Genomic DNA, 12875 nt, shown 5'->3' with positions numbered 1-12875 from the left:
TGAGCACAACAGCAGAGCGGACCTGGGAAGGTGATGTGGAATGTGAGACTTAGTGTGATGTACCAGATAATATGTGTAACAAAATTCAGTGGATGGAAATTGAAGCTAAACAAATTAATAATAAAATGTGTTTGCCCACTGAGACTAAGCAATCATTTGAAAAAATTGCTCTTTGATGCTTAAATTAGGGCTGGAAGCCTTCCTGGGTGGTGTGCTATAGAGCAAACAAATTATGGAGTTGCTGCAGGGAAAATCTTGTTGAACTTGGGGCAGGAGGTCAGAGTGTGCACATAATCCCCCTTGGCTTTGCAAACCTATAAATCTGTGGCACACTGCCTAGGTGGTGATAGGCACTTGATAAATTAGGTTTATTGTGTGTTTTCCCACCTGCAGGTTTCCTCCTGCCTCCCTCCCTGGGGCTGCTCCTGCTCCATTCCAGGCAGGACACAAATCTAGAACTTGCCTTTGGACTTGGCAAACCAAGTTGTAATTCTTGGGCTTCCCAAGAAAGGCTGCAAATTCATCGACCTCTTTCTGTGCATTAGGGGCTGAGGCATACGATTCATTTAGCTTTATGCAGTTTGGAAGGTAATTGTTTAAGGTAGGAATAGAGTTTTTGTTTATAGAACTGGGAATTAATATTCTCATGCTGTAAGTTTTTAATATATTTTTAAAACTTGCAGAGTAATAGATGGGTGCTTTTTCTTGTAATAAAATGAAATATTGGAACAAATATACACTGAGGCAAGCTTTAACTCTTCCAGGTTGTAAATGTCTATTGTTTAATAGTATCTACTTCATAGCATATATTCCATTTCATTTCTGTGATAAATTTGGTGAGCTCCCAGTTGCTGCTAAATTATATATGGATACCTGATAAATGTACATCTTATTAGCTGAAACATATCCCTAAGATAAGCAAGTTAGTTTGGATTTTTATTGTTAATTGAATTTTTTCAGCAGAGGCAACTGAAGGATGTTCATGAATTTGCATGAAGTTAAACATCTGCTCCTCTTAGCAGGAACTGAACCAGGGTTTCACTTAACCTGTAAATTCAACTCAGGAATAAAACAGGTACTCAGCCTTTGAGGGGCTTGGTTGTGTGTGAAGGAGGCAGGCAGGTGATGCTGTGAGGGAACAGGATGTAATTAGCAGCGTTGCCTTAATGTCACATCTGTGGTGTGTGGCTTCCTCTGTGCACAGAGATGGTCTTCAGTGATGTTTGGAGGCAGCAGAACACTCCCTGTGTCATTATCGGGTGTTACAGGAACGCTGCAGTGGGGTTATGTGCAGTGTAATTGCTGCAGAGCACAGCCTGGTGGTTTATAGGATGCTTTCTCTGAATGATCAGAAGTTAAGTGGTTGTTATCACTGATGTTTATATATTAAGATTTGGGCTAATTTCTCTTCATCCTAAATTGGTTTGCTCAGACTTTGCATAGAATCCTGGAATCATTAAGGTCAGAAAAGACCTCCAAGATCAGAAAGTCCAACCCTCAGCCAGATATCCCCATTACCACTGTCCCGTTGCAAAGTGCTGCATCTGCTCATTTTCTGAACTCTTCCAGGGATGATGACTCTGCCTCTTCCCTGAGCAGCCTCTTCCGAGGTTTAACCACTCTTTCAATGAAGAATTTTTTCCTAATATCCAACCTGTAGTATTTACAGCCTATAAAAATCAGAGTTGGGAAGATTCAAAACTCACAGAAATCTCTAAATTGGAAGAAATTGACAATTCAAAAAAGATTTCTTGTTGTTCTCCTCCTGCAGCTGCACTTGCTCAGAGGAGTCTGTCCATGTAAATTGTTGAGAAAAGCAGTTATTTTCTTCTTTCCAGCCACACAGGAAAATTGGGAGAAAAGTCCAGCCAAACTCTCCATGCATGTGCAGAAACAAGCAATTAAAGGAAGAGGAAGATAGATAGAAAGAGACAGGTAAAAAATTTGCATGGCAGAATGGGGATTTGCAAGGAGACCCCTGAAGAACTGAAGTCATCTTTAATTTTCCTGTCCCCATGTAAACTTGTTCTGTGGAGTCAAGCAGGCTGTAATGCAGCAGATCATTGGGGTAAAGAGTTCACGTAATGTCTCACTCAGGTTCAGCTGTCTGATCTTTTGGGACCACATTTCCACTGTTCAGCCAACACTTTAATTTTGTATGTAGGAAAACAGGCTGGTGCTGATGAGGAATTTTGCCATAAATGGCACAAGAATTAAAGAGCCACACTCAGAAATAAATTCATAGCATTTTAGCTTAGTCATTTTCTGATCCTTCTAACAATTCCAGGTAAAACCTGGGTGAAACACAGGAAAGGGCTGTTTTGAAAACAGGACTTTTCTCCAACCGCTTTAATTTTGTCTAGAAATGTTATTTTCAGTAACTATATCTTTTTTGCCCTATAGATACAGATGAGAAAACAAATCTTAGTGCTCTCATCTCCTGCACTGAATTTCTTCCTGGAGCTTGAAAACTACCATAGGAACAGCTGAAAATAGTCAGCATGGTCTGAGAGGATCTGTCAAATAAATTGACACCTCCAATGCCTCCTGCCTCAGAAATGACACTCCAGCCTGCTCCAAACTGCTCTTTTTTGCCACATACGGTGGTGCTGAAGGGCTGCCTAGAGAATTAGTGCCACTGGAGTTCCCCCTTCAGTGGTGGGTTATTTGTACTGGGCTGTTACCATCCTCCCCCACGGGGACAGTGAGCCGGAGCACTGTCCTGCCCTGGTGGGTGGATTTCAGGCAGGTGATGCTGAGATCCAGGAGCCAAACAGGGCTGGCAGCTCTGGGTTGTTATGTCCTATCTCACCTGCAGGGGTAACACCACACTGAGTCTGACCCTGTGCTGGGAGCGGCGGCACAGTTTCAGATTTTCAAGGGCTGAGAGCATATGGACGGGGTACTTGTGCTCCAGCTGTGTGGAGATGCCACTCAGGGGAAACTTCTGGAGAGTTTTTGAAGGGTCACAAGAAGTTTGAACTTGTTTATATGCCTTGTTGTGTGTTTCTTGGTAATCACACACTCTTAGCCTGGATGCTAATGGCTGCACAGCTTCTCTCAAGGATTTTAGGAAGAGCTGCAGGTGCCCCCTGCCATTCTTGCAGCCCGTGTAGATTTGCTGAGAAATAGCTCAGGAGCCAGGGGGACTCAAATCCCCTGAAGACTCCTGTGTGTGTTCAGGCTCACATCTGCTGTCAGGTGATCTGCACACCAAGGTCTCAGAGATTGGTGCTCTGTAGGTGTTATCAGATCATTTTTGATATTTAAAGAAGTGCTGACATTTCGAGTAATCATTGTATTGTAAGGCACCTTGCACAGTAATATTTCACTGGGAGATTAGTTTCCCCATCAAAGGAAGCTTTTCACTTCCTCAGTTTGTTTTTATTTTGTACCCTGCATTCCTTTGAAGGACACTTTCATCTCCAGCCTTGCTGTTCCTCTATTATCTGCTTTTACTCAGAACTGGGTTGAAGATTGCTGTGGGATCCAAGTATAAAAACCTGCAGCAATTCACAGAAACCAGGAGTAAAATTTTTAAAGAGGACAATTATTGAGGGAGCTGGATTAATGATCTGTCATCACAATTTAGCTACATTCACCACTGACCTTTCACAGGGAGGATGCTCTTGATAAATGTAGATCATTACTGAGTTCTGACATAAAAACATAATGGCATTCTGTGTTCCTTGGCAGGCTGATCAATATTTTTTCTGCCAAAGCATGCAGAAGTGCTAAACAGGATGAATTAAGTGGCTGCTGCAAAACAGAGCAAGAAGCAGCATTGCTTGGAGCAGAGCATGTAAATTTGACAGTTATTTGCCACATTTTAGCAATCACACCTTAAAATGCTGGATTTTTCTTTTACTCTTCTTCTGTCTTATTGTTTTTCTATTTTTTTTTTTTTTTTAATTCAAACAGTTCTAGGCTTCACTGGGTTTGAAAATGCTCTAAACAGATAAGAAGGGCTTGTTTCATTGGAGACCTTCCCCAGCATGAAGAGGGAGATAATGGACTAGAATTGAAGAATCAGTTTAGGGCATGGCAGAATAGCAATTTTAGCTCATCCAGAATTTGTGTGGGTGTCTCTCTGTGTGTTGGTTCCCCAGCTGAGTGGTGGGGATGGTGCCTGAGTGCACACAGGGGGTCAGCTGTCAGTACCACACAGCACCTGGGACACATGTGGTGGCGTTTCTGATGTTCAGAAACAGGGCAGGGAAGGAACGCTTCAAAACCCATCTCTGAAGAGCAGCGGTGGTCAGCTGAAATCACAGAATCACAAAATGCTGAGTTAGGAGGAGCCCCCAGGGATCATCAGGTGCAGCTCCTGGCCCTGCACAGGATAACCCCAGCAGTGTCACCATTGTCCCAATGCTCCCTGGGCTCTGTCAGCCTTGGTGCTGTGTCCTTTCCCTGGGGAGCTGTTCCTGTGTGCAAACACCCTCTGGGGGAAGAACCTTTTCCAACACATCCAAACAAAACCTCCCAACACAGCTTGCTATTGTGAGCAGAATCCAAGTCCCTGGGAAGCTCTAACAAGGAAACCAAGCTGAGAGACATCCATTAGCCAGACCTACCAAGGAGAGCAGCCTGAGATGAGATAAACTGCTAATGATGAGTTTGTGTTGCAAAGGAAACTGCTGGGGGCAGTCAGCAGAGAGAGAGGAGAGTGGGGATAAGTGAGAGGGCACACAGACAGCTTTTCTGACGTTCTTTTTGCTTAACAGTCAGATTTGTAATACCTGGAAGAACAGAACCAGAGGTGGCAGAAGCTTAAAGAGACAGTATTTAGTAGATAAAGTTGGTAGATGCTTGGCACAGTGTAAGAAGATTACAGATGTCAGGACAGCAGGAGAGAGTGAGAGGGAAGGAGGGGAAATAGAGAGCTTTGCTCTCCAAGATGTATAAACCAGCTCAGTGCCAGCAGTCTCTGAGGAACTTAGGTTAAAAGATGCAATAATAATGCTTAGTAAAGGGGAAGGATCTTTGCTGCAGGAGAATCTTGCTGTCTTTGATATTGACTTTCCAGATGTTTTGAGTAGCCTGAATGTGTCTCCTCCATAACTTGGCTGAGCAGGCAGTGTCTTTTCTAGGACATCCATGTCTGGTTACTGAACCTTATTTTGTTTGGAATAAATAGCATCAGGTCTGGGTTGTGCAGCAGCACATCAGCTCAGACATCCCAAGCACAGATAATTTCTGAGCTCTGGCCAGACTTAGTATAAAGTTATAATTTCAGGTCAGAGTACTTCAAATGACCTGGAGAAGTTTTCCCTCTGATCTTCCACTACAGTAAGAATAAGTATATAAATGATATATTTATATGCATATATATATTAGAGTTGTAGTGCATTTCTCTATCGATCTGTTAGTTCAGTCAAAGGAGCAAATTATCAATCTCACACCCTGGGACAGAACTTCATTGCTTTTACTTGTGTGCTGCTGAACAGCTCAGCACTGCTGGGCTCTGCCCAACTGCTGCTGTGTCACTGCAGCCCTCAGATGTCTGGGATGTCAGGGAAAACGTGCAAAGGTGTGAGACCCAGGCAGTCTGTCACATCCCCACTCTGGAGAGAGGCTTGGGATCCACTTCCAGCAGAGCTGGGGAGTGTGATTTTCTCCAGAAGGAAGTGAAGGTATTGATTTGACAGGGGCTAGAAGCACCTTCTGACTTTCTGCCTGCAGCATATGTTAGCAACATGTGAAACTGGACTTATTTTTAAAATAAGAGACATAATTGTCTTACTGCTGGTTTTTCTTTGATGTGTTCACCATGGACTGGCCTTACCCTGCTGTGCAGGATGGGGGTCTGCTGGATCCATGACCCTGAACATAGCAACAGTGTGATGGGGGAAAATATATTATGCGTTTATAGCAGGATTTGGGAATTGCTGCCAGAGCTGTCACCAGCTCTGTCCTTCTGTGCTTTCCTTTATTTCACCCTTAGTGCCTTGCCTGGAAGCTGCAGCATGGCTGTGGCCCCCAAGGTAAATGGGCACATTCACCTTGGGCTGGCTGGCAGCCCAGATCAGTGTGCAGTTTTTCAAGAAAAGCAGTTTTGTGGTGGCTTTGTTTTCTGAGCATGGAAGGATGCAGGAGGGTTGTAATTCAGTGAAAGAGATCACTGTCCCCTGGCTCACACCATGCTTGAGGGAACTGGGGGTTCAGCCTGAGAAAAGAGGCAGGGGGACTTTCTCCCTCTCTGTAACCAGTTGGAAGAAAGTTGTAGCCAAGAGAGGGTCAATCTCTACTCCCAAGTAGTAAATGACAGGATGAGATGAAATGGATGAAATGACTTCAAGTTGTACCGGGAGAGGCTTCGGTTGAGGATTAGGAAAAAACTTCTTTTGGGTTGACTCCATCCAGCCCAGGATCGTGGTGGAGTCCTGATCCCTGCAAGTGTGAAAACCCCCTGTAGATGTGACACTTGGGTTAGTGCTGAGGGAGGAAGGCTGGGAAAGCCCAAGTAACAGCAAATATCTGCCAAAAAAAAGTCCCAGCTGCTGAAAACAAACCTGGAGGGTGTAAAGTAAGAACTGCTTTGGCCTGTCCTTGTGGGGAGCACAGGGTAAGTGGGTCAGCCCACCCAGGTGTCACCATTACCTTGCCTGTAGCACTGCTGGTGCTCACTAATGGAAATCACAAAGCAGAAACAGAAGTGGAAGAAAATTAAATCGCTTTCCCTGTCTTCATTAGCCCTAGATACATTTCTGGGATTAACTTTTGATTGAAAATAAAATTCCAGCTAAGAGAAAAAATATTATTGCAGTAGCTAAAATAGTATGTACAACAGAATAGCTTGACTAAATGGGTACAGTAATCAGGTTTTCTCTTAAATAAGCTAGTGATTGAATAAAAAAATATATATACTGCCTTCTCAAACCATCAAATGACATGGTTTGGAATAAAGAAGTCAAGAATAATAAACTCATAGTAGCTGAATAGCCTTGTTTTTTCTGTAAAACAAGTCTGATCCCAAGTGGGACCCAGTGCTTTTTGGAGGTTGTTTAGAGGGAAGGAAAAATTTATCAGCTGCTTCATATCCCTGACCAGCAGGAAGCTCTCCAAACTAGATGGGACTGAGTTCAGGGCAGGGAATAAGCTTTGTCTTGCAGTTCTTGCTTGTGTAGCAGGAGGGCACTGACCTGGCTGGTGAGCACATGTTCAGCCTCTGTGCCCTCTCTCACCTTCTCAGGTCATAATGCATTTGAAGTTGTGGGCACAAAATATGAAGGGTGAAAAAAACCCTTGACATAGATGGGTTTGCTATCAGAGAAGTGCCTCCCACCTGGAATTTTAATTGGGTTTCTGTTGGAGTGGGACCAAGAGGTCCAAAATGTTGCAGCTCAGCAAGAAGGGGACAGGAACATTAGTTGTCACTGTGCCAAAGTCTTCTGTTATTTTTCAGAGGAGTAATGTTTAGAGTCTTTGGGGAGCTGATCTACAAGGGTATTGTCCCTTTAAACTGAGGTGGGACCATCTTCTCTTAGATTTAAGATTAAATCTTAGATTTAATCCAAGAGGATCAGTGATGGGATATAAAGGAAAGGTTTGATTTAAACCCAGTATTGCAGAGAGTAAGGCTTTTACATTGGAGGGAAGTTACATTACAGACATAAGGACATCTGAGGGGAACAGCTGGAGGTGCTGATGCTGTTGGTGGGCTGTGGTTGGTACCCACAGAGTGTGGGACAGCTGGAGCCTGAGGCTGCTCCCGGCTCTGTCCCAAGGCTCCTGCAAGGCACCAGCCACTGTGCTCTGCGCTAAAGAAAACAGATTTGCACAGAAGGACAGCTGCCATTTCTCATTCTGCTGAGCTCTGCCAGCCAACAGATGAGCAGAAAAGAGTCATAATATCTTGTACCACTTTGGCATGTGGATGCATTTCCTCGAGGAGGGGAAGAGCTGGATGCTGCAGGCACAGCGTGAGCTTTCAGAGTCAGGAGGGCTCAATCTGATTTTTTCAGCCAAGCCAGAGTCACTTCAGGGAGAGTGGCTTGAGGGCTTTTCCCTGGTAATAACCTTTTTCCCTGTTCAGGGACAGCACAGTGTTTATTTCAGCCTGCAGCAGGGTGGTGAGAGCAGGCACCAGTGACTCCACAGCTGCAGGGGCTCCCCACAGCCCTGCACTCCTCACTGTCCTTCCTCTGGCCTTCTGCCACCTCAGGCTGCCTCTGGGGGTTCCCTGAGATCAGCCCCATGTTTGACACAGGGTGACAGTCTGAGGTACCAGCTACATTAGTGGAACTTCCTAAACATCAGCTTCGCTAGATTTAATTTTTACTTTATGGGATAAATTTATTCATATAGAAAAGCATAGAGCCAATTTAATATTTGTTGGATTTACAAAACTGAGTGTGACAGTCTATAACTGAAGCCCTATAAAATCTGGATGGTAACATGCTGGAGAGTATCCCTGACAGCAGGATTTAGAAAATCTGCCAGGCTATTACAAAAGGCAACAACCGCAGGAGCTCCTCAAGTGCGGAGCTGAATATGCAGACATATGTGCCTAATTTTTCCTTTTAGGACCTCAGTCCTCTGAAGAGATAAAGATAAATGCAGGTGGTGCAGTAATGCTGTGTTATCTCTCAGGGGACAGGTGCACAATGGCAGACTACAGCCGGCTGAAGAGCGTCCTGCTGGACCTGCAGGCCCGGAGGCAGAGCCCCCCTGGCAGCCTGGCCAAGGACAGGCCAGCCCAGCAGCGATTCCTCATTGGAGAGCTCTTTAAGCACTTGGATCTCAACAGTGATGGGCACCTCAGCAGCTCTGAACTGGCTCAGGTAGGTTTATTGTTCAGTGAGAATGGAATTATGAAGTGGATTTTCATTTGAAGTGTGAATTGAATGTAACGCAGCAGCACTCGGGTGGGAATGGTCATTTGTACCTGTCCAGTCAGCAGCAAGTGCAGGAGGAAAGTCTAACACAGTCAGTGAGTCTCTCTCTGCATCTCCCAGCATTGTCTCAAACATTTGAAGCTCATCTCCAAACAAAAAACATGGCAGCTTTTCAGCCCCGTCCATACTCCTCAAAATAGATAATAATCCTTGCTGTGCTGACTGACATCTTCTGAAGTATTTCCAGTTAGCTGGCTTGGGGAGAATCAATTTAGATTTTTTTAGGTGCATGTATGTTAGGCAGCAATCTCTCAGTTCTTCTCCCTGCATTCTGGACTGTACATTAGCATAGAGTAATGTGACAGCAAAGTTGGGTGTTTGTCAGCAGGTATATTGTCCTAAAATCCCTGGGCAGATGCTGCATTGTGGATTAGCAGAAATTGATAGAAAAGGTAAGAGCTTGAAAAAACTATTACTTCTAATTTCAGGCATGCTGTGCTGTTGGAATTCATCTGCTTGGTAAAGTGATTCAAACAGCCATCCTGGGTACTCTGTGTCCTCAACTTGCTCTTTGCACATGCAGACCTGGGAAAACAGTCCTGTAAAATATCTTTCCCTTCCATTATGTCATCCATGAGAAGAATTAGAAGTAAATGCCTTCTAAGAGCCCTTTGGAAGCCAGTCCTATCTAGGATCTATTCCAGTTTCCAAAGCTATTCCTTCATAGAACTATGGAATAGTTTGGGTGGGAAGGGACCTTAAAGCTGACCTCGTTCCACCCCCTGCCATGGGCAGGGACACCTGCCACAAACCAGGTTGTTCAGAGTAAATTCACATTTGAGTGTCTCCTCTCCACTCTGCCTTCCCAGGGAACACAGAGCGTGTTGTAGGCACGAGCCTGCTCCTCCCTGAGCTCACTCCTCTCCAGGACAGTTTGTGCTGCATTTTAGTCCTCAGGCTGTTTACAGGATGCTTGATCCTTTCCACACAATGCAAAGTGTCAGTGTAAATTCCCTTAGATCTCAGGGCTATGAATATATGCAATATTTCCTCTGAAGGCAATGATTTTTTCATAAAGACATGGTAGCTATAAGAAAACACTTTTATCTGAATTCAAAGCCGGATTTTACATAGTGGAATCTAAGTGTCTGTTCTATTGTCCAATTTTTTTGCCCTTTTTACATGAAACTTATTTTATTAGGACTTGAAAACTCTCATGGAAATAAAGGTTTGGCATCCTGCAAGCAATTGTTATTGCAAAGGAGCTCAGGCAGTGCTGTAAGGTCTGCCTCAAAGTTCCTCTGGGCTTTGTTTGAAATGTGCCTGGAGCCCAGGTCTCTCTCACAAGTGCAAACACAGACATTGGCTACTCTTATTTTAATTCTTCTCATTGTTATCAAAATCAGGAAATGTGCCTGAACGTCTGGAGCCCACTACATTTTGATGGACCAGAATAAGTTCAGCCTCAGCCAGGAGCCCTCTCGCCCAACCATTCTTCATGCAATCTGGCCACCAGCATGGCTGAGCTGACAGTGGGATCACCTCTCAAAAGACAAAATAATACCTATTAAAGCCCAATTTAGATAAACCACGAGTGCTTTTAGCCCTTAGCTGAGTGTCTCTGGTCTTGAGCCCCTTGGTGGCGGCATGGCTGAGTCCCAACCAGGCTGGGGACACATCTGTGGGCAGCTCTGGGCTCTCACAGCAGCAGGATTCACAGTTTATTTGTAGCATGCCAATGCTTTATTTTTTTCTCTTTAATGAGATGATTTTTATGTGCTCTTACAAGAGCAGTTTGTCCACCCAGGTTTCAAGAGATATTTTTTTTTTTTTATAATGAGCCATTTTTAACTACCTGGGTTATATTCTTAACAGCACTATTCTTACCTCTTTCTTTGGTAGACTTGTAATTGATTTGCATTAGCTCTCTATTTTGAAGCTCTCTGCAACTTTAATTTCCCCAAAAGGTGGGAATTTCATTGCCCATGGGCAGAGCAAGCTGAGCTGAACATGATGCAGTGAGATCTTGTTCCCTCTGACTGCTGGATGAGCTGGTGCTGTGCCTTTGCTGTGTTTTATTTAAAAGAAAAATAGTCTCTCGAGCGCTATAACTTTGTCTGCAAGCAAAAAACTCAAGGCAGGTGACTTGCACTGCTGCAGTAAAAAAAGATTTTTACGACCTGGAAGTGGATCTTTAGGAGGCTCATTGCGGAGGGGTTGACCCCAAAGGAGAATGGGGATGGTCCTTCATCGATCCAGCACCCATCTGTGTGTTCTCCACAACAGAATTGCTTTGAGCAAAACAATGGCAGCAGTTGGCCCATCCCGTTCTATTTAGAGCTGGTTTGCCTCCTGTCTGCTGGTAGACCCTATCCAATATTTTCTCTCTGGACCCAGCAGTGAAATTACCATGTAGTTTTGCAGCCATGGATATATAAGGCTGTTAACAAAGGTGGTAATTGGAATATTATTTCCATTTGAATCTTTAATGTATTTTAAAGTCAGATTCATAAATCTGCTAAGTGTGTCACAGCTGAAGTGTTTTCCACTGTTTTTTTCCCTGACATTAAATCAAAAGGACTAGTAAAAACTTGTCAGTCTTATGAAAAGTTAATCAATTTTCTATACAAAGGGTAGACAAAGGGAAATTTCCATCTTTAGAGGATTGATCTTGGAAGTTATGGTTGATCTCACTTTTATTGAATGTTTTTTACTTGCTAGGTGAAGGGTCATCTTTTTAGCATTATTACTTTAAATTGCTTCAACATAATGGGTCAAGACTAGAATAGTAAATAAAAGAATCCTTGGCCTTCAGGAAAAAGCTTTCCTGTCTGGAAGATGCAACAGTTCAGCAGTTTTCTTCATCTTCTACAATAAATTCAGAGAACCCAAATGAAATGCTGAAAATACAAAAGAAGCAAACTCTCAGGGGTTGGAAAAGCACATCAGTGTTGAGTACACCATCCACTGTTGCCTGTAATAGTCCTAAAATCAGGGCATACTATTTTGTCCTTACTTACAGAGGAGAAAGGAGAAGCAGACTTACCTTTTTCCCTGTTGAATATTTATTTTTCAGTCCATTTTCAAAACAAAAATGCATTTCTGTGCTGCTGGTAAAGGAAGGGGCTCTTCAATCCATGGTCCGTGAAGTGCTGCAGGAATATAAATATCTTGTTAGAAAGCAAATATATAATGATAGATATGATAATCCAACTCTTATCTATGTCCCCAAAGGTCATTTCATGGAAAATCTGCTGGTGAGCCAGGCCAGCAGTGTGTAGCATTGCATTACGTGTAAGGTCACCTGTTCTCTTTGCTGCAGTTGATGAAGGAGGAGGACCTGGAGGGTGATTTACTGGGCTGTACGCTTGAAGACCTTCTCCAGTTTGATGATTACAACAACGATGGCCACCTGAGCCTGCAGGAGCTCTACACAGCCTTCCGTGAGTCCCTGCTTTGCTCTCTCCTGGCTTTTGAAGCATGGCAATATCTGTGAGGGCACTGTTGTCTTCCTAGACATGGTCAGCCAAGATGATGCCTTTTTTGTCTTTATTGCCATGAGAACACTTTGCAAGGCTTGTTTCCAAGGTGTCTGTGCTCCACAGCGTGGAGCAGGAGGTTGGTACAGGTGTGTCAAGTTTATTTTCTTCTGTTTTGTTGTGCTTCTTGTTGATGGCAAGGGAGAGATGGTGGCCTGGCCAAGGTCTGTAGACCTGAGTACATGGTTTGATTAACCCTAAAGAAACAAGATGGAAACCTGTCCAAAGGCCCTGTGATAATATGAGTTAGCTTGCTGTGGGGAAGGTATTTACTGAATATTTTGCCTGGGAATTATGTTTTCTACATGTTGTTTCCATGTTAATGAGTGTATTAGTTTGCAATTGTAATACAAATCTCAGCATCCTGTGCAAGGATCTGGGAATCACAAAGCTGCTTAAACAGTGGGATATAATAAATATTTCTGTTATCCCATTTCTCTATATAAATAATTCTTGCTTTAAGGTAAGCAAGATTTTTGAAGTCCTTCCCTGGAAA

General features: G+C 43.6%; 1 protein-coding gene across 2 annotated transcripts in view; it reads left to right on the top strand.

The window, feature by feature from the left end:
• Positions 1 to 12875, top strand: part of FSTL4 (follistatin like 4) — a 209308-nt gene that overhangs the window by 99617 nt on the left and 96816 nt on the right. For both annotated transcript variants that reach the window (XM_059483511.1, XM_059483510.1), the window contains exons 5-6: positions 8596 to 8786; positions 12163 to 12283. In XM_059483511.1, coding sequence (XP_059339494.1) covers positions 8596 to 8786; positions 12163 to 12283 — 312 coding nt within the window. The remainder of the gene's footprint in view (positions 1 to 8595; positions 8787 to 12162; positions 12284 to 12875) is intronic.

This window comes from Ammospiza nelsoni, chromosome 16 (assembly GCF_027579445.1).
Source record: "Ammospiza nelsoni isolate bAmmNel1 chromosome 16, bAmmNel1.pri, whole genome shotgun sequence".
In the NCBI taxonomy this organism is placed as follows: Eukaryota; Metazoa; Chordata; class Aves; order Passeriformes; family Passerellidae; genus Ammospiza; species Ammospiza nelsoni.
Note: the sequence above shows the minus strand (reverse complement) of the source record. Positions and strands in the feature narration are given on the sequence as shown.